Source organism: Microchirus variegatus, assembly GCF_963457635.1.
Source record: "Microchirus variegatus genome assembly, chromosome: 3".
NCBI classification, from domain to species: domain Eukaryota; kingdom Metazoa; phylum Chordata; class Actinopteri; order Pleuronectiformes; family Soleidae; genus Microchirus; species Microchirus variegatus.
In genome coordinates, this window is record NC_139804.1 from 12588095 (window position 1) to 12614085 (window position 25991).

Sequence of the window (25991 nt, forward strand, 5' to 3'; positions counted from 1 at the left end):
GGAGGCCAAAATGGGAGTAATGTGCTCCCTCTTACGTGCTCCAGTTAAGAGGCGAGCAGCAGCGTTCTGGACCAACTGGAGACGTGAGAGGGAGGACTGGCTGACTCCAAGATAAAGAGCGTTACAGTAATCCAGCCGAGATGTAACAAAGGCATGGATTACTGTTTCAAAGTGCTTTTGTGAGAGAAAGGGCCTCACCTTTGCCAGCTGCCTGAGGTGAAAAAAGCTGGACTTTACTGTTGCCCCAATTTGCCGGTCCAATTTAAAATCACTGTCCATAATAAAACCTAAGTTTGTCACTAAAGGCTTCACATACGATGCCAAAGGGCCCAAATCAGCAGGGGGGGGTTCACTAGAGCCGCTAGGACCAAACATTATGACTTCCGTCTTCTTTTCATTAAATTTTAAAAAGTTCAGTGACATCCATGCTTTTATGTCATCAAGACATAATAGAAGTGGTTGCAGACAGGCATTTTTCTTACTCAGTGGGACATAAATCTGACTGTCGTCTGCATAAAAATGAAATGAGATGCCATGTTTTCTCAAGATGGAGCCCAGGGGAAGCAGATACAGGGAGAAGAGCAGGGGCCCTAAAATTGAGCCCTGTGGAACCCCATATGACAGTGGAGCAGAGCGGGACTCAGAGCCACCGAGGCGTACACACATAGATCTTCCCTCAAGATACGATCTAAACCAATTAAGGGCGCTACCACTAATGCCCACTAGGTGCTGCAAGCGTGCCACTAAAATATTGTGGTCCACAGTGTCAAACGCTGCAGTTAGGTCCAGCAGGACAAGGATCACAGAGTCTCCAGAATCAACCGTCAGGAGGATGTCATTAAACACTCTTAATAAAGCTGACTCTGTACTATGCCTTGTTTTAAAGCCAGACTGGAAAATCTCCAGAATATCATGCTCGTCCAGGAACGACTGCAACTGGGCGTGGACAACTTTTTCCAGGATCTTTGAAATAAAAGGCAGCTTGGAGATAGGTCTATAATTGGCTAGCATAACACGATCAAGGCCAGGTTTCTTAAGCAGGGGTTGTACAACAGCATGTTTAAAACATTGGGGGACAACACCAGAAGACAGACTGCTGTTAATAATGGCCAGGACTGACTGCCCTATACAAGGAAATACCTCTTTAAAAAAGTGAGGCGGGACAGTGTCACAGGGAGAGCCTGATGGCTTCATCTGGGCAACCACTTTTTCTAAGGCAATCAGAGACACGGGCTCAAACGAATCAAGCACAGCTGAGAAAAGCACACTGTCAGAGGGGTCAGACACAGGTGTGGTGATTAGAGCCCTTGTGGTAGCAACCTTATCAATGAAGAACTGCAGGAAGCTATTGCACATTTCAGGGGATTCCTCTGTGCACACAGGCTGAGGTGAGCCAAGAACAGACTCTATGGTTTTAAATAACACACGTGGGTTGTGAGAGTTTGATTCAATAATATTTGACAGGTGCTCTCTTCTGGACTCTTTGACAGTGCTCTGGTAGCAGCGCCAGCTGTCTTTTAGGATTTGGCGAGAAACCTGCAGCTTGTCCTTTTTCCACCTGCGTTCAGCTTTGCGGCAATCCTGTCTGGCTGCGCGAGTTCTCGCATTGAACCAGGGCTCAGGTTTAGCTTTGGGCTGCACGGTTTTAAATGGAGCCACAGAGTCCAATATGGTTCGGCAGGAGGAGTGAAACGAAGAACTGAGCACCTCCGTGTTTGGTAATAATTCAGAAGGGACACAGAGCTGGTTAAAGGCAGCAGAAAACTGACCGGCAGTGACAGAGTTAAATATCCTACGACAGCGAGCAGGGGCGGCAGATTTAACTGTAGCACAGGAGACAGGAGCTTCGAACAGTACCGGCAAATGATCGGAAAACACATCGTCACATATTTCCACGTTTGACACAGACAGACCGTGACAGAGGACGAGGTCTAGTGTGTGTCCACGTTCATGAGTGGGACCAGACACACACTGCTCTAAGTTAAAAGAGTCAATAAGGCTTAAAAAGTCCTTCACCAACTGTTTGTCAGGACAGCACACGTGAATGTTAAAATCCCCTACAAGGAGAACGCGATCGTACTTGGGCATAATTTCAGCCAGAAAATCAGAGAAGTCATTTAGGAAGTCTTTGTTGTATTTGGGCGGTCGGTAGATGACGGCACACAGCACCGGGTCGGAGCGACCCACCTCAAATATATTCGCTTCAAAGCTGGAAAAGGAGGACGAGACAGCGCACTGCCTACAATTAAAGTCGTTTTTATAAACAGTCGCTGTTCCTCCCCCACGACCCGATGACCGCGGGGAGTTGAAAAAAGAACAACCAGCCGGTAGAAGTTCGATCAGAGGGCTGCACTCACCGGCACCGATCCACGTCTCTGTCACAAAGAGGAAATCCAGGCCACGGGAGTTGAAGAAATCCCTCAGGATGAATGTTTTGTTCACCAGTGATCTGGCGTTCACCAGGCCAAACCTGGCAGGGGCCGGGGGCTTCGGTTCGGCTGATCGCAGAGACGGTGGCAGCGACTTCAGGAGGCGGAGGTTCACGCCGCGCTGTGAAAGTCGCGGAGGGCAGGTGCGGCGGGGCCGGAGTCCCTCAAACGAGCCGATGACAGGAATAAGGCAGGCATCGATGGGATCCAGGAAACGCCAAGGCACGGCGAACGGATGAGTTAATCCATGTCCTGTCCGGGAGATGGACAACGATTGAGCCAGCCTGACTTTCAGCTTCACCAGCCGCCCGCCGCGTTTGCCACGGCGGCGGGAACGTTTCCGCCGAGGAGGTGGCGCAGAGGCCCGGCACAGGTATGTCGGGATCCCCGCTAGTAGCGGAGGCACGGTTTTCTGCCCATTATGCTTGAATGCACATATTTCACCGACATTTCGTCGAAGACTCAAAAGAGCCTGACGATCATACACCAGCAGAGACTCGATCTGGTTAGTGCCAAGGGCTATAAACAACACAAAAATCAACCATAGTAGGAGCAAGAGGCGGCCAGCAAAACACAACGGCGCCATCTTGGATCATGTCAGTATCCTGTAGATTGTGACATTAATAATTCCCAAGAAAAACGGGTTGTGAGCTAGTTTACTTAGTTTAGTTTGAGTTTGGGTGCATATATTTTAATCAAGTATATGAAAAGAACTTCGGAAGTGGTCTCTCTGCTCGAGGGAGAGCAGCCCCCTGGTTTGCTGAATCTTATTGACCTCAAAGGCGATACAAGCACTTGTATCTTGCACTTGTAAATTTTCTGATGACTTCAGCTGAGTTGAGTATGTGTCATTGTTAATCGTGTTATTCATCTCAATTGTAATCCAGCCTAAACAAACAGCCCCTTGTCAACTTCTCTTTCACTATCAAGACTTAATTATGCTGACACAATTTCATAATGAACCCAATAATCTTTGTCACTTCTCACAATAACTCTAACTTGGTGTTGTACAGCAGCGGTCCCCAACCTTTTTTGCTCCACGGACCGGTTTAATGACAGGCAATATTTCCACGGACCGGCCCCCTAACGCTCTCTGGTCGCTATGGTAACACTTAAACATGCCTTCAAAATAAGATACACAAAACAGCTGTAAACGTTTCATTAATGTTGATATATTTGTTTCAATCGCTGAATGAAGCCTGTCATATTTGGAACAAGAGTCGGGACCTTCAATTGCTTGCACAAAACTATTGATCAGCACTCAGCATTTTTTTGTTGTTCATCAAAATCAGTATGCGCCGAGAGCATGGGTGGGAGAAAGAGAGTAATGAGTGCCAGTGAGTGAGGTCTGCGATCTTGGCCATTAGTTCATTTACTTATTTTTGTGTAGGTGTGTAGGCTGAATACATTGCACAAGTAGGCGAATTTTGAAATGTGCTGCCAGCTGTGACTTCTTTTCTGAGAGAAATCGATTCAGCGGCTCTCGTAATTCAAACACTCTGGCCAGCGATCTCCCTTGGGATGCGTCAAGAGTGAGTCATAGACTGATGTAAAGGAGGGAATCCAGCCATTTTTCAAAATAAAACATTTTTCCGACCCCAATAATAAATAAAACGGAAATAATGTAAGTTATTTATTCTTTCTGTGCGGCCCGGTACCAAACGACCCACGGACCGGTACTGGTTCGTGGCCCTGTGGTTGGGGTCCACTGTTGTAGAGGATTGTGCAGAGTGATCTGACTCATGCTCACTCATACGATTCTTATTTTTCCTGCAGTGTAGAGCTGCAAAATTTGATCATGAACACCCCGCCTCCCTCAAAGGCCCACCCTCCAGGGCAGAACGGCAGCGGCTAAGCACATGCGCAACTCATTAGCAGCCAGGACACAGGTTATCGTTGCTGAAGGCTGGAACTGTGGAGGTTACCGTGCTTTCGGAGGTGATCCCGGCAACACACGCTGCTTGCTGAGCACAGTAACTGCAGAGTGATACGTGTTTTCACGTGAGAGTCTGGGTAGCTCTGCCAATTATTTAATTTGGTCCGAATATTTGAATTGGTCAAACTTTTATCATAATAATATGAGATTTAAATAATGATGAGTTTCAAAACCTGGTGGGTTTATCTTATGGTTTAGAGTGCCATATGCTTATTAGGAGCAATTTAAGATAACAGAGATTATTAAGAGACAAATGACACTAAATGGCATTGAGTCTAATTAGAAACAAATTCTTACTCATGTTTGATTAATGGTTTGAAGATAGTGATGTAGTTTTTTTTGGAAAGGAAGTTTGAATTAAAGAGATGGGGATTTGTTCCCAGGCTGAGGTTTTTTTTTTTTTAGTCAACCTGGTGAGGAATGGAATGCAGCACTGTCTCAGATTACCTTGGTGGTGTTCAGCTTGCTGTGGTGCAGCTCCAGGACCTGCAGAGCGGCCTGGAGGTTGGCCTGAGGCCCTGACAGCTCCATCTTTATAGGCCCCAGACAGTGGACATCAGGAGGTGACAGGTACATTCGCAGCAGGGACAGATAAACCTGGAAAACAAAGGTTATTGATTATCTTTGCCCACAGTTTATCTGCATCAGAATCTGATAGTGTTAAAATCACCTCTGAGACAACAACAAAGGCAACACGGTTGCCAATATGATGCCACCAATAAATAAGAGAAAAGCTATTATAAAGTAATTCAATGAACAAAAACATGACAAATTAATGAAAATGAAGTAAAATAGAACAGGATAAGATAATATTTGTCCAATTTCACAGTTCAAGCCGATGTCTAATTGATGTGAATGCTTCATTATACAAAATAACATTCAATGTCACAGGTAATTTTCCTCTTGGTACAGAAGAAAGTGGATTTGATGTTTTGATTTGTTTGGAGAACTAGGAATGTGCTTGTGCCATAAATAATTCACTATATTTGTAGGCACCTTTCTGCAAACTCTAAGGCATTTAAATGAAGGCAGCAGAGAGTGCAAAATGAAAAAAAGCAGCAATAAAACAAACACACAACTGCAGTAAAATCCAAGAGTGTATAATGAAAAACAAAGCCAGGAAAAAAACGAAAAGGGACATACAAGACACTTACATCTTTATTTCCTTCAAGTGAACTGTTGTAGTGCCGGTGACAGTATCTTCAGTGCACATGGAGGAAAAACACAAGCAAACAGTTAACAGGGTTGTGATTAAATATGGTGTCAGGGCAAAAAAAACCAAAAAACTCATTTGTACAGCTTTTTTTTAAATATCACTTTTATTTCCTTTCAGTTATAAAGTAACAGCTGATAGTCAATTAAATTAGCGGCTTCAGTTTTCAAACCCAACAATGAAAACAGGCTGTTGGTTGCAGTTAATTTACACCACACTGATGCAGGAGTATGTGGTGTTTGTGGTGCTGTACTCACTCTTCAGCCATGTGAATGTCTTTCAGGATGTGCACGTAGATGATCAGCGCCTGCTCGTGTTTACCCATCCGACCCAGAAGCAGAGCTCGCTCCTCCAAAAGGCCTTAGAAATAGATAACCAGGTCAAAGGGGCGCATTTAGGCTTTCAGCCTAGACATTACTTCAGTAAAACTTTCCTCTAAGACTGATAACATATGCATATGAGCCAATAGAAGATTTGCACCAAATCTCATTGCTGTCATAGCAACAAAGTGTTGCTTTAAACATTTAAAAAAAATAAAACACATCCTTTAAAAAAGGAGCTTTTAGCAAAAATCTTTATTAGAAAAAGAAACCTTGTTTGTCCTTGTCAATGTGAGTGCTGACTGTCAACTATCCATGCAAGTATAACGTGAGTTCTTACCATCAAAGGGAAAGTCACTGATAAGTCTGGCTGGTTCGTAGCTGGTCGAAACATCCAAGAAGGACAGCAGCTTCTTTCTAAACTCTCCCAGTTTGCCTTTCTCTTTTCCTGCAGCAACAGCTGGAACCCCTGCAACAGCACAGAGCTTTTTATTTCATCATCTAGAGCGAAAAGAGTTCACTTGCATATCTCTCGAACCAATGGTTCAATTGATTTCAAACATGACAGATGTCTTGCTACGGGCACAAGTAAGTGCAGTGCCAAGTTGGACATTGTTTGGATAAGTAATGGTAAAAGAAGCACACATTGGCTTTCTACCATAGCCACTCTCCCTCTCACTCACATAGCATTGTGGGCTAGCTGTAAGGATAAGCGGGGTGCACGGCAGACAAGGCACCATGAAGCCGAGGCAGACGACCAACACAGTGCTAGACTGAACTGGCACTGAACTTTGGCTATGTAATAGTAACAATTATCACTCAAACACACCAAACCAACAATTACTAAAAACACACACAAAAACAGATTTTGCACAGGCACTGCACTAGTGTTAAATAAATCACAAGAAAATGCAGTGATGACTATCAAAAATACAGCCAAATTACGGTAGCACACATTTATTAAAAAAAAAAAAAAGTATCTGTGATATCTAAAAAAAACAAATAAACATATGCATATTTTCTGAAGTGATAAATTAAGTTAGTGGTAAACCTTTAATGTGTGACCTTAAATTAAATGTTCAGGTTTTCTTTTGTTTATACCTTCCGGCAGCGAGTTCAGGTAATCTTTCATGAGGACTTGAACCCTCTCTAGGTAGAGCTGGATCAGCACATTGTGGAATTCCGGCCCCTTCTCTTCCCACACGTGGATGATGTGCTCCAGATATGGGAGGGCGAGCTCCGTAAACCCCTGCCTCAGGAAGTTCAGCACCTTGTCCCGGGGCAATGTCTCCACCTCTATCAGGTCCTCAGTGAAAATCTGCACGAAAGGAGTGATTTTAAACCCACATCATAAATAACCTTCATCTTTGGGGGTTAGCTGTAGGCAACTGGAATTGCTCGAGGCAAGCTGACGATGTTTGACCTCTCTTCCAAGAGGCTTCTTTAGAGGCCTCTTGCATATGAGGTAAAACATCTTCAACTTAACACACTTAGACAACTCCTAAACTCCTAAAAACTCCTAAAACTCCTGAAAAATGCTGCCAGAAAACGAAACATTAATATGGCTGGAGTTTATAAGGAAGCACTGGCAGCTCCACAACCACATGTGGGGGATGGAGCAGTCGACAATGTATTAAAGTTTGTACTACATAAAAACCTTGTTAGAATTTCAACATATGACTATAAGGGAAAATAAAAAATAAACTATTATAATGACAGTTTTGTGTAAATTGTGCTTCTCACCTTCAGGCCATCCTCAGGACAGATCTTCAACACCCAGGGTGAAAACTCAAAGATAATGCCCAGGTTCTCCACTCCTGTGACATGGAATTAAAGTAAATAACTTTAATTATTTTAAGGAGCTGAGAGAAAACCAGTTAAGGAAGAGGCACAAGGTATGATGTAAAACGTAGTACAATGCAAAAAAACTAATGAACACAAAAACACTTAATAGAGTGCTACATACAAATATCCTGATGTCAAGTATTACAACAAAGCCAATTGGCCAGAGTTCTCTTTCCTCCACTCTGGATTCCTCTTCCATAATCTGGTGAGTTTTATCATCATCTTTTTCCTCCTCCACATTTCCTTCACTAGTTTAAGTGGTGTTTCCTTACACAAATTAATCTTGGACTGATTCACTTCAGACTCCTGGATCATCCTCAATAGGTAAGTCTCTTTCCACAGGGAGTCTCCCTCATTTTTACTGTCTGAGTACTGTCTCCCCGATCTCTCATGGGATGAAACACGGCAGCTTCGGTGGTGAGACTTGACCCTTCAAAGCTCAGGTCATCTTTGTCATTTCCTCCAGACAAGTCAACTCTTGAATGATTGGGATTTCATGGACAATGGTGGTTATTGCCGGAAATGTGGCATCCTCTTTACCAGCTTGTGGGTAGCAGTAATCTACTTCTTCTTCACTTTCCCATGGCTGCTCTGAAACAACAGCATCTTGAGGCATTTCTCTTGCCTGGGGAGTTGAAGTTTCCCACCTCCTGCAAATTTTCCTTCAGTTTTTTCCACACAATCTTCATCAATCTTGTGACTTTCTTGCATCCTTCTGGATTAAGTCCAAATGCCACGTTGATGGGGAGGTTTGGATGTCTCCCAAACATCAATTGATAAGGAGAGAATCCAGTGGTGTCATTTTTGGATACGTTGTATGCATGTACCAGAGGCTGTAAACGATCACACCAATTGACTTTGTCCTCTTCTTGGAGAGTTCCTAACATCTGCAAGCTGCCATGTTGATACTGTGAGAGAACTAGTGGGGGGAGGGGAAAGGAGTGGAGGGGAGAGGAATGGAGTGGAGGGGACGGGAGCTGAGAGAGCGCAGTGAAAAGGAAACATTTTAATTTTTTTTTACATCCTCTAAACAAATAAAGCCCTAGCAGCAAGCCACCTTTGTCCTGCAGCGTCGAGCTTGGCTGATTGTCAAAACATAAGTCAGAGGATTGTTAGCCATCATGACTGTAAACTCGGCATCGTAAAGATAAAGGTCGCAAATAAGGGGAATGTTAAGGCCACATTATACTTCTCCGACTGTGTAATGCGTTATCCGACTGCGTCACCACGGAGAAGCCTCAAGCCTTTATACTTCTGCGTCATGGTGACGGACACGCTGCAATTTCCCGCCCGATCAGTGGGGGTCGCTGCGAAAGGTTGTTGGGCTTCTGGCTACAGTGAGCAATGGTGTCCGAGAGAGAAAGAGAGAGAAAGACTGTTGTTGAAACAGTTGCCGTTTCTCACTTTTCTGTGTGACGGAACGCAGTTTTAAGATAATTTGAGCCGAGAAATTGGCCATTTAGAGTCTAAACATGTGCCGTGTGTGTTAAGATATGACGTATTTATAGTTTGGCAGCGGCGTTATCGGCGGGGATCAGCTCCGCCTGTGGACGCTCGGGTGCTCACTGTGAGCCGGCACAGAGCAGCTTAGGACCAATCGTAGCTCTTGCCGTCTCCGTTGTCCCTTGACGGAGTGACAGACACTTAAAAAATATTTCGTGCAGTCGGAGACGACGCAGAGGCTCTTCGACAGGCTCTGCGTTGACGCAGAGGACTCTGCGTAACCTACGCAGAGTACTTTACGCAGAAGTATAAATTGGGCTTTAGTGCCTAAAAGCCATCATACCTGGTACCAGGTACTATTTTTAGTACCTGCTCTGGCGAGGTTCCGAGAAGTACTATGCGACGGGTGACATCGGCAGACTGCCGGCTACTGATTGGCCAGAGTGCCGTCACAGGAAGAGACGTCCTACACAAGGATCAAGCTGAACAATGCCCAACTGTAGATCAGTTAAAACTAGTTAACAATCCTAAAAATGTGGGTTAATCTCCAACAACTACCAGGGAAATGTCTAAAATCTCAACATTTAACAGAGGAGTCTGGTGTGTTTAGGGACAGCACTGCTGATTAGTAGACAGCACGCAATCAGTGGTGCTGAATGGCGAGCGCGAGCTGCATAAACCCTGCCGCTGTTTTTTTGACTGTATCAGACCGAGTCTGTGCTCCGTAGCCTTCCGATAAAAGAATCAACAGAACAGTGCAAATATCAAATGCGGACTCTATATCATCAAAAGTGGGTCGGTACCGTCTGCTACACAGATCTTAATTTTACTATTTGGAGTACCGGCACTATTATTTGCATATCCCTGTACACTGTTATTGTACCGTTATGTACAACGGTGTCTGATTTCCAAGCATGCAGTACGTAACATGACATTCACCCGTTCTCACAAGAGTCTACTGTTTTTTTCTAGCATCTTGACACATTTATGTCCTCGAGGACGGCATAATAACAAGACACCGAAAATAAAATGGACTGTGTGATTGAAGTTTATATAATTTTAAAAACAATTTGAATGTTAAGGATAATCTAAACAAACAAGATGGAAAAAAGTGCAACAGAATTCTTAGTTATTTGTTATTTTAATATGGACTGAACATTTAAATAAACAGATGATGTGAACATCAATAACATCTTCTGGCATCATTTATTTACTGAAGATGTTCATAAAAACACTTGATAATTCAGTAATTCAGACACACACAACTGACATAAGGGCACTGGACTGGCAATTATTTTTCCCCACTTCACACATTGCTCCATAGCAAAAAGATTGATTTGTGATCAGAGGCCAAAAAAGCTCAACTGTACAACCTGAGTGATTCGACTACTAGTGCTAGACTGACAAAGACCCTCGTCTTAGTATGAGTGGAACTGTGGCAATGTAATCATGTAGCGACATAGAAAGGTGAAACTATGGTTGGGCCCTTACCCAGTCTTTGAAGGTACTCCACCGTTCGTTCGTGACCCTTCAGTGGAGAGTTGGCCTTGGTGGACTGGTCCAGCAGAACCTGCAGAGCTGTGAAAGGACAAACAGGGTGACGGGAGAACATGTGAAAGGGGAGAAGGAAGAAATGGGTGATTAGACATGCTGATAGAAAGAAGCAGGGTGTCTTCTATGCTGCTGTGCACTGCATTACATAATCCTTTCAGCAGCAGAGATTGGATGAAACACAAGCACTGTGTTAAATTGGTGGCTGGGCACAGCTGTTTTGAATTGGTACAGAGAGAGGAAGACTTCAGCAGCATGACATCATCACGAGTACAAACTGCAGCTGACCGATTAAAAAAAGAACAATAAAAAAAAAACAGCTCAGAAATCTACCGCAGAATGCTGCCAGAAACTATAAAATGCTCTATATAGACGATTTGTTGAGCACATGCAGGAAACCTGACCGAGTAGATTCACCATTTAAATGAACTGGTACCTGTTGAATTTAATCACAGTGTAACAAATCAAGTTCAGAACGCTTGTTGTATTTGAACAGGAAGGTCATAAAGAAACTCTGACAGAGGTCGACAAAGGTCTGGCATCCAGAGATTTAACATCCACTTTGAAAGAGGAATTGGGAGCAGATGTTTCATTGTGTTTCAGTGTGATGCGCTCAGTTGCCATCCTGAGGTCTGCAACAGATAAATCACACGACCACATTAACCACAGAAATCAAGCTGAACTCTGATTTCACTCATTATCCAGTGATTGACTTGAGAATTATATACTGTATGATGTCATTTTGTTATGTAAATATTACATTCATTATTATTTTGGTTCTACTTCAGTCTTGAACAATATCTGCACTGTAGCCTATAACTGAGATGCACTATACATTATAGGAGATCTCTTGTAAGGATTATATTTTCCATTAACTGCTGCATTCCATTTATAGCTGGAACTTGGATTTCTTAACCTTGGAAACTCGGTATTGCTAACAATAGCTAACCTGAGATAAGTTTGTGTTTCTGACTTTTCAAGTGAAACGTGGTGAACTCGGTGTAGATATTATTCCGACTTCCCAAGTAAAAGAAATGTGGCTTTTATTTTTTTCCTTTTGATGCCTGCCCTAGCTTTTTTTTGTCATGTATTTTAATGCATACTGTAACCATTCAACCATTGCTTAAAAAACTCTGCATATTAGTTATTCATAATCATTTCTTTTCATCAATTAATTTTCTCAAAGGAGCCAAGAACAGCTGAAAAAAGTGAATAAAACCTCACATTTTAGAATGAACCATTATACCAAACTGCACACTATCATAAGTGACTGAAATTACTTCTTGAGAAGCAAAACAGTTCAGGAAAATGTACAAATAGGGAGCTGGCATTAATGGCATGACTGAGACGTAGAAGGGTGAAAATTCAAGTCACTGTGCTGATATTTTGATCTTTTGAAATCAGGCATAGCATTTATTTCGTGTGTATCAGGAAATTTGCAAAAAGTATAGTTTCATAATACAAAAAACAAATGTCACAATCTCATAGTGTTGAAATAATCTGTATTTTTTTTTTTTTTTTATCTCAAAAGGCTAATAAATACATAGAAATACTGCTATAAACTCTAATAAATCAGATTGCTTTCTCTAAAGCCAAAAATGTACAGACATATTCAGTACTATCCTATTACAAGAGCAGAAAAGACAACTTGTATAAGACGACTTCCTCTACCACTGAGCTACCGTTGCCCCCAAGTGTCTGGAGCACAGTCAAACTCTTACCTTTCTGGTGCAGGCCCTTCTTCTCATAGAGAATAATGAGCTCGCTGTACTTATGAGCCTTCTTCAGCACGCACTCACTCTCGTCAATGTGGCAGTGGTTGTTCTCCAGACGTAGGAGTGGGGACACCATCGCCACATTGGTCTGAAGGATTAGAGCAGATTATATGACATGAAGACCAAGAATGTTCAAATATGTATCCTTTCCAACACTTAAAAGCTGCAGTGTGTAACTTTTGGTAATTTATTGTCATTGTTGACGTCATTATTCTGCTTCTGTTTGGTCTCTGAACATAAATTATGTAACATTATTTGAGTGCTGTGTTCTTAATCTGAAAACAGACCTGACTGAAGGAGCATTTGTGCGTAATGCGTATACAGCTGCAGAGCAGAAATGGACAGTTGCACAGATGGACACTTCTGAAACTTTCCATGGACACTTACTTCAATTTTCAGTTGTTTATTAAATTATTTAAAGGTTACAAACTACATTTTTTCCAAACTTTGACCACAAGTAGGTGACTTCACAGATTATGTGATCACCTATAATATAATAATATACTTTCAGATGAATTATTACACATCTTATTCTACAGACTGAAGAGAATTCTTATTTTCTCACAGATATCACACATTAATAATTTAAAATATGTTCTTGAACGAAAATCAGAATAATGATTTAAAAATTACCATTCCCTCTGATAATGCGAATCATAATATGATAATGCGAATCATAATATGATTGAAAAAAACTATATCAAATATAACCTAGCTTAGGTACATATATTTCACCTCCAATATATTTCAATTTTTCTGTCGTTCACTTTTTATTGAAGTAACATTTTCAAGACCACAGTTGTTTTTAAAAGTGACAGGAAGGGCGTGGATCATTCCTTCATTTTTACCCAAATTGTTCAATTTTTTGTTTTTTTCACAACATATTACCTACGCAAAAATAGGTAAATTAACTAATGGCCAAGACCTCACTCTCTCTCTCTCCCCTCCTCCCGCCCCGTGCCGTGCCAATAAGGCTTCATGCTCTCTGCGCATACTGGTTTAGATGAACAACAAACAAATGCTGAGTGTTGTTTTGGCCTACTGATCCTGCAAGATCCTGTTTTCAATTCTTATTTTCAATTCATGTGCCGGAAACCCTATAGTAAATAATTTATTTAGAAAAAATTCTGTTTGAAATAGTCATAATTTCACATTTCAAAATTCGTTCAGCCCTAATCCCAGTGGATCTCCAGAAACTCCCATCTTTTCAGTCCAGCAGAAACTACAATTCTTGCACTTGTTATACTGCACCTCCACAGGGAAACTCCTGACGGCATATTTTCATAAACACGTATGAAATGGACTATCCTATTTCAACACAGAAAAACAGGACAAAGACTCTGAGTCAAACCCAGAAACAATCATTCTGTGGATAAAACTTGGGTTTGGATGCTTATATCTGTGGTCCATTTCCTCATAATGGCAATGTTTTTAAACAGATGATGTGGTTTGACAGAATCAACACCATAAACACCCAAATTATTTTTTTCACACAATACTGTGTCTTTTTTTAAAAGGGAACTTATAATGCAAAATCAACTTTTTAATAATTCTAATACTTATATTTGGGACTCTGGAGGCCCGAAGATTAGGCAAAATGTGAAAAAAGATGACTCACTCATGTTTTTGTGGTCCTCCTCAGTCTAAGTACAGGAGATAAAACGTGATGTTGACTTCCGCACTCATTGTGATGTCACAATGAGACATTCCTGGAATTGTTGTCTCGGGGAGCTCCGCTTTGTCCCTAAACAATGCAAGAGTGTAGGCGAGGGCAATAGATTCCGGAAGAGCGGAAGTCCGCAGAATCTATTCTTCTATTCTTCTACACAAACTTCAAGCCTCAGAGGATTTATCTGTCCAGTGGGTACATTTTACATATGACGGCAATGTGCCAGCTAGAGTCGGCAAATGATCGCTTTTCCAAATGCTAACTGCTGTTAGCTACAGCTAACTGCCAGGAGTACCTACCAGTTTATGTGAGCGTTTAACATTAATGACTTTAGAACTCATTTCAAGTGGAGGGTGGCCACTGTCAAGTTTGTATGAATGTAAAAAACTTGATATATAAATATTTGGATCAGGTTCAATATAATAACAGGTTGTTTGCATATCATAAAGTAAAATAATAGATGTGTGGCTAGTGTTTGTCTGTGACACACTTATAACCAACCACCTAGAGTTTGAGCAGATAGGAGGATCACTTTAAAATAAAACCTATTGTTTTTTGTAGCCTTTAAGATTTTGAAGCAGAAGCTTAACCTCCTCTTCCCTGACCCTCTTTTTGGAGTCCCTGCTTGAAAATGACATGCCCAAACTAAATAGAGTAAATATCTGCAGTTAAAACCCTATGTGGATTATCCTGGTATCAAAATAAAGATAACACTTGTGAGATTCCACCAGAGGTGTACGTTTCACTGTAGATGCTACTGTGTCATGTGTGAGTAAATGGAACACAGCATAAATGAAGTATTTTTTTTCTCTCGCCTAAAAAAATATTGCATTTTAAACTAAATGACATCTTTAAAATATGCAGTAGGAGCTTTAAAACGCATGGAGGTCATGTAACAACATGTGGACATGAGCTGTGCAATGCCTGATGCTGCTGCAGTGTAAAAGCAAAGTGAAATTACAGAGGTTTTAGTAAAGAGATGTCTAGGCGTTCTGTTGTTTGGCACGGTTTGGCACCATCTGTGCCATTTGAGGGTTCTTCGGTACCAAATTATTAAAACCCATTTCATTTTATTTATTTTTTATTATATATTTACACTATTGGTCTTAAAACTTTATTTGAAAAAAAAAAAAGTATGAAAACTCGATGTAAATCGATGCTCCCTGTGTGGTGCGAAATAACAACTCTGTGACTCTGCAGCGTCTTCAGTTACGCAGCACCATAGGTCTGGCTTGCCTTGGTCAATGTGGGTGATTGACAGCTCGTTTTAAACCTCCATACTGGTAGAATCAGGCCGGTCTCCAGATGCGTGTGAATCACTTCATTAACGAGTCAAAAGGACATAAATGCGTACGATGTGCGGACATTCGCCCTTCTCTATTCAGAATGATCTAATGTCGCTCTGTAATGATCAATCAGAGCGGGATTGTCCCCAAAGCATGCTGGGAAGTTTAGTTTTTCATTAGAAGTGGTTTTGTTCCAGTGGAAATAACTTGTTTAGATAAACAGCAAAAGTAAGACATTTCTGGTTGTATTTCTTGAAAGTCAGTTGTTGTTTTGCTATTATTTTGGGGCTGGATCCGTGAATCTTGGTCGTAGAGTGATACAAATGGTACCGCTGGAATCTGTGGATTCTCCAGTCGACACGTTTCTTTGTTCATTATCATAATCACGATGCCGCTCCGGTGCTGCTTTTCAATGTGTGCGCTGTAGCGTTTTTTTCCCGCTCCTGCTGGGTTGATCCATCAGTGTTTCGCGAACATAAGAATGGTTTATATGAGCTTTTAGCTGGGTTTCTGACCTTTCTGTGGGTATGCAGCATGTCTGTGTTTATTAAAGTTAGATATGGTTTTATGACGCTTTTGTCGCTGTGTGTGACACTGCCCCCAGTACCAGGGGCAACCGCGAAGAAGAGGTTAATACAATGACAAAAAACTGACACAGTGCTGCTAATAAGTAAAGTAAAAGCAAGAAAAACAGGATGATCATGGACTTACATGCAGGTAACATTTCAGCAGTGTTGTATCAATGATCTGCAGGAGTTTTTTGCGGCTCTTTATAGTTGGTGTGCCCTCCATGAGCGGAGACGTTGTGGATGGGTCAGAGTCATTCAGCTGTTTCACCAGGTGGCTACGTTTCTATGATAACAATAAATAAATAAATAAATAAAAGAATGGTTATTAATGCTGTATAGTTTCAATTCCTTTTTATTGCTTTATCACAATTTTAACATATGAAATCATAGCAGACCTGGGTGAGGTAATCAATGAGAGCGAGATGAGCCTTCTCCAGCTCTGCACCTGATAGTGTAGGCAGAGGGTTGGGATAATGCAGCTGTTTGCGGTAGTCTGATGGGAGCAGGTCAGGGTACAGTCCAATCACATGGGTGGGATCTGCAGAGCACAGGCATGTTAGTTTGTTCAACTCTGTAATACTAGAGGCGGTTTAGCACTTTTTATTTTTACGGTATAAACTCCAAACATCTAAAAATGCAAAAATAATATGCCCGTCTGTCTAACAGATTCTTGACAGGCTTCAAACTTGACAGGTGAGATACTAAGGGCACCACTGTGTGCAATTCCAACTTGGAGGTGTTGGGATGAGCTACGCAATAGATACAATATCAGTAGAAATCACTAAAATTACACTTTTGCCCCCACACACATCGGATATTCCATTCATCTGACTGTACCTCACATAACTGTCAAAAAGCCGCTTCAAACTTGACAGATTACTTACTAAGGGCACCAGTGTGTGTAACACAAACTGAATAGAGCACCGCCCCTCTGCCTTGAGGACAATTTTGTTGTGGTGGCCACTCATGGTACTGCAACAATAAATAATCATGCGGCACATAAAGCAATTTTCCCATTGACCACAATAGTAAACTAGAAAAGCACTGGGAGAGAGCAAACCTAGTAAAGATATGCCTGTGAGACATCAGATAAAGACAACAGATATTTATATTCTATATTCTATCTAGTTCTTATAATACATCAAGCTGCAAAAATGGACAGGATGGACCCTGAAGGTTCCAGAAGAATAGGACAACACAGACGAATTTGAAGAACTGTGTCTGTTGTTTGAGTGTGATGTGGACCAAACAGCAATTTACTGCAAATGTTGTTGGGCTAGAGCTGGTGCTGGAGGTGACAAAACACAAGCAACAATTTCCTTAACAATTAGAATGCAAGACTTGGTGATGTATGTCGACACACAAGTCTTCCATGAAAAAACGTTTGTAATACCATAATATATATTTTTGGTCATACCTTGTGTGTGTAATGCTGACTTGGATGTTGTTTGGATAAGAAATACAAGAAATATCGGAGGAAAAAACAAGCACACATTAAACGTGTACTGCACTAGTTACCACCAAAACAGTCAAAGATGATCAATGATCAAAAGTGTTTTTCTGAGTGGGTCTGCTATCGTGTAGGCGAGTTAAATTACATTTTACAACATTGGTAAAAGAGACAATTAACTTTTAATAGCAGAATGTTTTTCTGAAAAACATTGACAAATCTGTCCCAAACAGAAATCTATACCTGTGCCGAGTTTGGCAAACACTTGCATGGAGTCATCAAATCTCTTCTGGCAAAACAGATTGAAGGCGTAGAGATTCTGGATGTGATGGATCTGCTGCTTCTTATCACCATCTGAATCATCTTTCATCTTCTGACAGAAACATAAAAGTAAAAGATGCATCACACTATATAAACTTTAACCCATTTATCCAGTTTCTGTTCATTGCCAAGAATAAGAAATCCACATGAAACTGATTTTTTTTATATTTGGAAATGCTCCTGGAATTCTAGATCACTGGATAAGATGACTGTGACAAACAATGTCATGGAAGATCTGAAGTTTAAATGTGCTGCTCCTAATCAAGATAAGTGAATTTCAGTTCCATCCTCCAGCTAAAACGCAAAGTGGAATGAGATTCATTAAGTGAAGTGAGAGATTGTGTTGCTCACCGCTAGCTGAAGAGCCAGCTCAAACTGTTTGTCCTGAAGAAGCTGCCGGATTTGGCTCGCGATTGACACAGGCACCAGGCGCCAAACAAAGTGGTTGCTGGCAACATACACAATGTTTTGCCTGTGAATGATAAGAGACAACAAGATTAGAAAGAAGAGGTTGGAGCAAAAAGATTTTTATTTTGGAAGTGACTTTATCAGGATAATCATGAGGCATAGAAGACCAGGGCACCAGATGAAAGCAGCAAATAATAAACAAAGCTGCAACAGCCTCTACATTCTATTTTTTTGGTACAATTCTGTAATAATGATAGCTTAATCCTCCACCGTTTTTTCATGACTGATTAAGATTAGAAAGTTAAACGTTCAAAGGTCTGAATATATTTATTATTATTGTTATCATGACAAAAAGCAAAGAATGACTGTGAACGTTTGTGCTAAAGCATAATGAGACTTAAAGAGGACCTAGACCGGAAGTTCCAATTAACGCTGTTTTTTAGTGTGTATCTGCGTCATTACCTTGTTTAAGAAGACCTGAAGTTTCGAAAACAAACAGTTCAGCCATTGCTCAGAACGCTGTGTTTTATTGTAATCTCGGGCTCAGCGAGATCTCTGAAAAAACCCTGTCCGGTTATGTAAACAGAGGTTCTCCTGAACAGCAGATCCTCCTGCTCCGGGCACTAGTCCGGGCACATCCGGTTGCGTACATTGAACCGCAGAAGAAGAATAAAGTCCGTTGTTTGAGGTGTTTCACGAGCGACAGTGTCTTCTGACTCTGGGTCAAACTCCAGGTCAAAGTCATAAAAGGGACTGCGGCGGGGAGTCGTGACAGAACTATTTTTAAACATTGTTAAAACAATGTTTTGATAATGAGTAGCAGTGCATCCACCGTTCCAGAGGGGGTAGCTGCGATTCTGAGAGCGGGTGGGCTTAATATGTCACTTCCGTGTATTGGCCAATCACAAGGCAGTTGGGAAGGCTCTGCGCTGGCTGGCCATCACAACACACTCTGGCCGTTTCTCAATACCCAAGTATGCCAGTATGTACTTGCTTACTTGGAAAGTACATACTTGAGAAGTACGACTGAAGTACATACTTGCCAAGTACGGGAGTACACAAGCACGATTCTTCAATTGGAACATCAGCGTACTTCCTTGTTCTACTGTTTGAATGGCGGGTGGCGCGAAGCACTTAAGCCTCATTACCGCCACCTACAGTGTCGATGAATGAACATATAAAATACTTTTAATAAATACATATATTGTTGTTATTTTCACATTTTAAATATTTTATACACTATAAAATGTGTCCATTATATGTAAATACATATACAATGACAGTGCGACTTTAATATAGATCTAAAATTCAAAGTTACAATAAATTACACATTAATATTATACAAAAGTTCACACCGTCAGGTCAAAATGTTTTCATGAAAAACAAAACATGTCAACAACAAATCTATAGATCACACCAAGTATGTAATGACGGAGCCGTCTGAGCCAGCGGATCATTTCATCAGGACAGGCCGAGGTAACGCTGCTCTGTGCCGGGCACTGTGAGCACCGAGCGTCCGCTGAGGCGGAGCTGATAACCTCTGATAGTGCCGCTGTCATACTATAAATACGTCATATCTTATTACACAAACCACATGTTTGGATTCTAAATGACAAATTTCTCGCCTAAAATGATTTCAAAACTGCGTTCCGGGACACAGAAAAATATTTATTTCAGGTTTACATTTGTATTTTATCCTGCTATGTTCTGCCCAAATGCATTCTGGGATATATGGCTTTCCCAAGTATGCTCAAGTCACCACCCGATGCATACTTGGTAAAATGGACGGAGCGAGAACACTTCCGGGTATGAGAACCGTACTCGCTGCTCGCGTTCTTGAGAAATGGAACAGAACTTGGACTGAGGCTGATGACTTTTTCACAAGTACGGGAGTACGCAAGTACGGACAAGTACACACAAGTATGGATATTGAGAAACGGCCTCTGTCTTCTGGTTGTGAGATTTATGCCTGAAATCTGACGCAATCTTTTGAAGATGGCAAAAGTCATACAAATTAAACAAAAAAAAGTCACAGAAGGTCACAGAAGACAGGCTGCCTCACCCTGCTGAGGTGATGAAGCGAGGCCTCTGCAGCTCCACACTCTGCACAAGCAGTCTCGGTTCAAAGGTACGGATCTCCACGTACCGAGGAAGAACAGCAATGATGTACGGAGACTGGTGATCTGAGGAGTTCAGAGAATAGGCAAAAGTGAACCAAAACTGAATACTCACAAAGGGTATTTGACAAAAACAAAACAAAAAAAACACAGGTCTCAAAACATTTTGACGTTTTAAGACCTGTGTCTTGAGGTAAACACAGTACTTTAATTCATGGATTTGATTACTTCATCGCTGATTCAAGGTAAGTGGACACTGGACCTGGTGTTACAGGAGGTGTTTTTAGCATGTGGTTAACTGTGCATGTTACCATTTGGACTTATTTGATGGCTCACATAAACTGTGTCTTCAAAGCAGGTGCCTCATTTGTGATTATGGGGTGAACACTTTAAGACTAATGCAGCAGGAGATCCAGCACGAACTGGCTCCTTTAATAGGCAAACACTTTAGTCTCTCAGTCCTACCACATTCAGTCAGGACAAACAGGAACAGCATTTCAAACAGGTGATTCATGCCACAGCTACAACTTTAACAAAACAAGGAAATTGCAATTGCCTGTAATTTTTCTTCTCAGTACTAAAATGACCACAGACAAAAGGGACTTTGATAGAACTCATCTGCATCACCTCTATCACAGAGTCCATTAGTAACCCAGACCTGTAGTGACTTAGTTACAGAATAAAAAAAAAAGTCTACAACTGTCTGGCGTGGAAAACAGCAACTCCCCTCAAACAGAATGGAATAAAACACTTTAAACAAGAGAAGAAAAGATGTAAGTACCTATGAAGCAAAATATAGAGATTTTGGCTGAGAACATGAATTATGATGATCCGTGGTTAACTGCAACTGACCACATTACTGCTTTTGGCTTGCCAGCTAGCTGAGAAGTCTTTGTGTTGAAAATGTGTCTTAGCATGATGCAAAAACAAAGAAAAGATCAGTCACTTTATTTTAAAAAGTAGTAGAAGAAGAACCAAAAGAAGAGCAGATTTCTGCAGTACCACTGATAGAGAAAAAGATAACAGCTCTGTGTTTGTGTCATTAAACTACGACCAAAAGTGGTGAAACTTTTTCTTGACATTATTGCCGAGTGTTTACGTTTATATTCTGTGCAAACACTGACAAACATTTCATTATTTAAAACCTAATTTTCAAACACTTACCCTAACTTTTCATTCAAATTTGGAAAAGCGATAACTATCACCTTTCCCTAAGGACGAATTTTTACCACTTTGCAGGGACTTTAAGAAAAAAAAGAAAGAACAGAGAGCACCTACTAAACAACGTACAGATCTTTGGCAGTATAAAAGCCAAATGCTTTGTCCTTTAAGGCTGTAACGTTTAATTTAATATGAATTGATTACTACATTAATCCTCGATTCTCAACTATTTTCATAATCGATTAATCCGTTTGTGCGTTTTTTTTATTTGACTTTTCAGCTTCTTAAATGTGAATTTTTTCTGTTTGTTTTTTGCTCCATATCAAACAAGTCACTAAAACTAAAGTTACTTAATATCATGATAAAGCTTGTAGTCGGATTTATAGCAGACCATGTTCAAAGCAAAATTCGATTGAAATTAAATTTGTTATTGAAACCTGACAAACATGGCTCCATTCTGTTTCTGTGGACTTTTGAGGTTTGAAGGTTTTATGTGAAGACTTAAAGGAAACACAACAGTAAATGAAGCAGAATGTTCCCAGGACAAACACATTTTGGCAAAACATGACCCGTGTTTTCTGGAAGACAATCAACAAACTTCTGGCTCTTGCTACTCTGCATGTCTTTTGACTTTGCTGTCAGTTTCTGTTGACATCAAACATTAGTTAACTCTAGCAAAGGGAGTCGTGGACGAATGAACTACTATTTAACATACAACTAATCAATTATTAATCAATAATTGAATTAACCACCATTTTGTAAATTGATGAATTGGTCTGAGAGTAAAAGAATAAATAAAAATAAAAACAGGGTCTCTAATCTTTTTGACTTATTAAATGTGATTTATCTCACAATAACAAAAAGACTGAATACCTAAGGTTTTTGGCCAAAATAAGACATGTAAGGACATTGTCCTTCTGACACTTGATCAACCAATCAAGTAACTGAAATATAATTGTCACATAACTCAATCAACAAATTCATTCATGATGGCTGCAGCCAGCAGCCATAATATGAAGTAGTAATATAAACATGGAAATACAACAGCAATTCGACAGAACAATCCTCATAGCATTTGCTGCAGGTTTTTCCTTCTTACCCATGGCTATGGGGATGTCGGTCCAGTTCAGCGCACACTTCTGGGTGCAAACACCCTCTTCATTCAGGACCACAGTGAGGTCATCCTGGCCGACAGCCACCTTCCCATCAGCCAGTGGTGCAACCAGAGGCTCCAACTGCTTCCCAGTGGGGAAAAGCTCCTTAATGGAGCCACGACCGTCCACCTGAGTGACAACAGAGAGAGTATGACTTTGTGAAAAGATACAAAAACGATTATTGTAAACTAAGTGATAATATTACCTTATCTTTGTAAATTAATCTATCGGGAATGTCGTTGTTCATTTATGTGTGTCTTTTGTAGTTTACAATATTTAATAGTACAGTACAAGCCCTTATAGTTGTCTAAAATATGTAAATATGTAAACAGACAGATAAATAGAATAAGTGAATTGTTCTTCAAGTTCATGTGGTTTTTATATATGTTCCGACTCTTCCTTCAAAATCTGCCACACTCAGAATCCATTAAAGTGCCACTAATCCAGATTAAGGCCTTTTTACTTCTTTTAAATAAAGACACCTTTTACAGCCTTCTTGCAAATCTACAAGGGGATAAGTGTTTCACATGCAAATGATGGATTAAAAGTGAAAGATCACTTGAGTAAGAAGCTTCACGTAATTCTTTTCTTTTTAGCACATACCCGGATAAGGTAATAGTCTCTCTTAAAACCAACACATATGGAGTTTCCACACCAAGCCATGGATTTTGGAATATCTGGTGCACCAAAGTCGCCCTAACAGACAAAAAACAAGAAAAAAAAATATCAAGATGACTAATGTGTCAAAGGATACTGGAAAATAACTAAATCTGTATTAGAGAGCAGTGAGCCACACATATCAAGTATATTTTATTATACCTGCAGCTCATGGAACTCCCTGTCCTTCCAGTAATACAGCTGGAGTTTCTTCTTCACTGCAACGCACATTCTCAACCTTTCCTCTCCCGAATCTGTTTGCTGAGAGACAAAAAAAGAGAGACAAAACATAATATTTCTAAAATTCAAGAAAATCTAGCTAAATAAGGAATCATTGTTGCAAAAAATACAAGTTTGTGCCATAATCGTTTTAAATGCTGCCAGTGTTCACAGAAAACGGGCAGGGATGGACACTTGCTTGAGTTTAATATTAATATATATATATATATATTTTTTTTTTAATTAAAGAATAATTTCAAAAAGACTGTTAATGCTGGTAGGAACCACATTTATGTCTAAACTAACGCCAAATTTCCTTTTGTTTTAATTGCCCAGGAAAATATTGAATGACTGCAGTGGTGAGAACACATAAACAAAAATGTCCGAATATGATAAGAACCCTGTAAATTATAATCCTGCCAACATGTTGTGTTACAAAACCCTCTGTTACCGACCTGCAGGTCACATGCAAAGAGTGTGGCTCCTTTGGCTTTTGACAACACAGTGATCTGCTGGAAGGTCAGGAGGTCATGGACGTAGATGTTGTTCTCTGCAGGAGAGAAGCAAAGCGATTGTATGGAGATTTCTCCCGAAAACGTAGACAAATATGATGCTATGTGTTTTCATGTGTTCAACAAGTAAAAACTTACCAAGAAGACTGACAAGGATTTTGTACTGAGCAACGACGTAAAGCTGTAGACAGAGCAGGAATAGTAGGATGTTAGTCATTTGTGTTTGGGATGGGAATCGGAATCAGTCAGTACCGATATCGGTCTGATATTGGTCAAAATCACTTGATTGGATATTGGACAGATAAAAATATATAAATACAAAACACTCCAAATATCATATATGCACTACTCACAATAAGTTAGGGATATTGTGAGGGACACAATGGAATTCATACATAAAGTATTTGTTTCACTTCAGAGATTTTTGGTATAGGGAGGCAATTGTATTGGGGTGATAGACACACCTCATTTTGTGTTTTCCGCGTAATGATCTAACCGTGCACAGTGTGCCTTACATATTGGGGCTAATACCAAAAAACTTAAAGACAACCCTTTTCAATGTGGCATCAATTTCAACATTCTGTGGGTATAAAAAGCTGGTAATGTCAGTAAGTCCTTCCAAGTTCACCATTCAAACAGCCATGAACACACAACGTCACTTAACGGCCGAGCAGCGCCACTTGGCCACAGCGCGCCTTTGGGTCGGTGGCAGGCAGTCAGATGTTGCTCGTGAACTTGGTGTGTCTCAAAGTGTCATCAGCAGACTTGCATCAAGACACAGAACTACTGGCAGATTTTGTAAAAGACCCAGGAGCAGATCGCAACGATGACCAGTACCCAAGGACCTATGCACTCAGACATTGTTATGCAACTGCCACACAGCTATATATACATATATATACACACACATATATAAACATACATACATATATGTATATACATACACACATATATATTTAGAGATATACAGTACTGTGCAAATGTTCTCTGCTGTTTTTTCTGTCTGTCAAATTCTATCATCATGTGAATTTGGAATGAAGTGATGCTCTTATATATTAGCGAGCTGTCAATGAGTTTAACTCATGTGCAACGTGTGTGTAATGCTCAAGCATGTCTTCAATAAACCTGCCGTAATAGACGTTTTTTACAGCAGATATTTCTTAAAATTAAATAGAAAGACAAACACTAGATTTACCAATAACATTAATTAAGGTTCCTTATCTACCTGTTGAATCTTTTTTGAGAAGTTCTTGTGGGATTTTTCCAGTGTCACCTCAAACCGGTTTGTACCTGAGGAGAACAGAAACAAAAAAATCACTGTCAAATATAAAGTACATTCTGAGTAGTGAAAAATGTATGTTGTCCACCTACTACATGCTATAACATTAGTCATTGAACATTCATCCCAACTTCAGCACGCTGCACCCATGTAGTATTTGATTTTTGTATGAATACATTACACTGAATTGTAATTGTTGTTCATTGCATAATTTACTGTATTGTATACAAATGTTCAGCCAACTAAAGTGTTCATCTACATTTCCTTTTCCATTATCATCCGTTATTTTATTAAACCAGGTAGTCCATATTTTCATAATCAATTAATCAGTCAACTACTAAATGTCTTTGTCCAAAATCATTCAGCTTTAAAGTTTTTCATAAACCAGGAAATGTTCACATTTAAGATGCTGAAAAATCAGAGAACTTGCTTTGTTATAAAAAGTAAACACTAAAATTTATCAAAAATAATTGGCGATTAATTTAGTATTTCCTTAATAATTTTTTCGATAAATCATTGCAGATCTTTTTTCAAGAACAGCTACCCATCTTTAAGCTTTATCATCTTGAATTATAAACTGAATGTCCCTTTTTACGTTTGCGTGCAAATAGCAAGTGAAAGCCATTATTTTGTTAAGCATGCAAATACAAGCTGGGATAGAAGGAATCTTTTAATTA

At 40.3% G+C, this 25991-nt stretch overlaps 1 protein-coding gene across 2 annotated transcripts in view; it reads right to left on the reverse strand.

Annotated features, from left to right (window-relative positions):
- The window catches only part of vps39 (VPS39 subunit of HOPS complex), a 40020-nt gene that overhangs the window by 10321 nt on the left and 3708 nt on the right, over positions 1-25991 (reverse strand). The window contains exons 3-21 of one of the 2 annotated variants that reach the window (XM_083886026.1): positions 25261-25325; positions 24174-24216; positions 23979-24073; positions 23467-23565; positions 23251-23343; positions 22593-22776; positions 20278-20398; positions 18159-18279; positions 17730-17856; positions 16432-16574; positions 16179-16319; positions 12459-12600; positions 10678-10764; positions 7642-7715; positions 7000-7216; positions 6239-6367; positions 5836-5938; positions 5520-5565; positions 4813-4962 (exon numbers count right to left, since the gene is read on the reverse strand). In XM_083886026.1, coding sequence (XP_083742152.1) covers positions 4813-4962; positions 5520-5565; positions 5836-5938; positions 6239-6367; positions 7000-7216; positions 7642-7715; positions 10678-10764; positions 12459-12600; positions 16179-16319; positions 16432-16574; positions 17730-17856; positions 18159-18279; positions 20278-20398; positions 22593-22776; positions 23251-23343; positions 23467-23565; positions 23979-24073; positions 24174-24216; positions 25261-25325 — 2180 coding nt within the window. Of the gene's footprint in view, positions 1-4812; positions 4963-5519; positions 5566-5835; positions 5939-6238; positions 6368-6999; positions 7217-7641; positions 7716-10677; positions 10765-12458; positions 12601-16178; positions 16320-16431; positions 16575-17729; positions 17860-18158; positions 18280-20277; positions 20399-22592; positions 22777-23250; positions 23344-23466; positions 23566-23978; positions 24074-24173; positions 24217-25260; positions 25326-25991 lie in introns of both variants that reach the window. The other variant, XM_083886025.1, reaches the window with a different exon arrangement.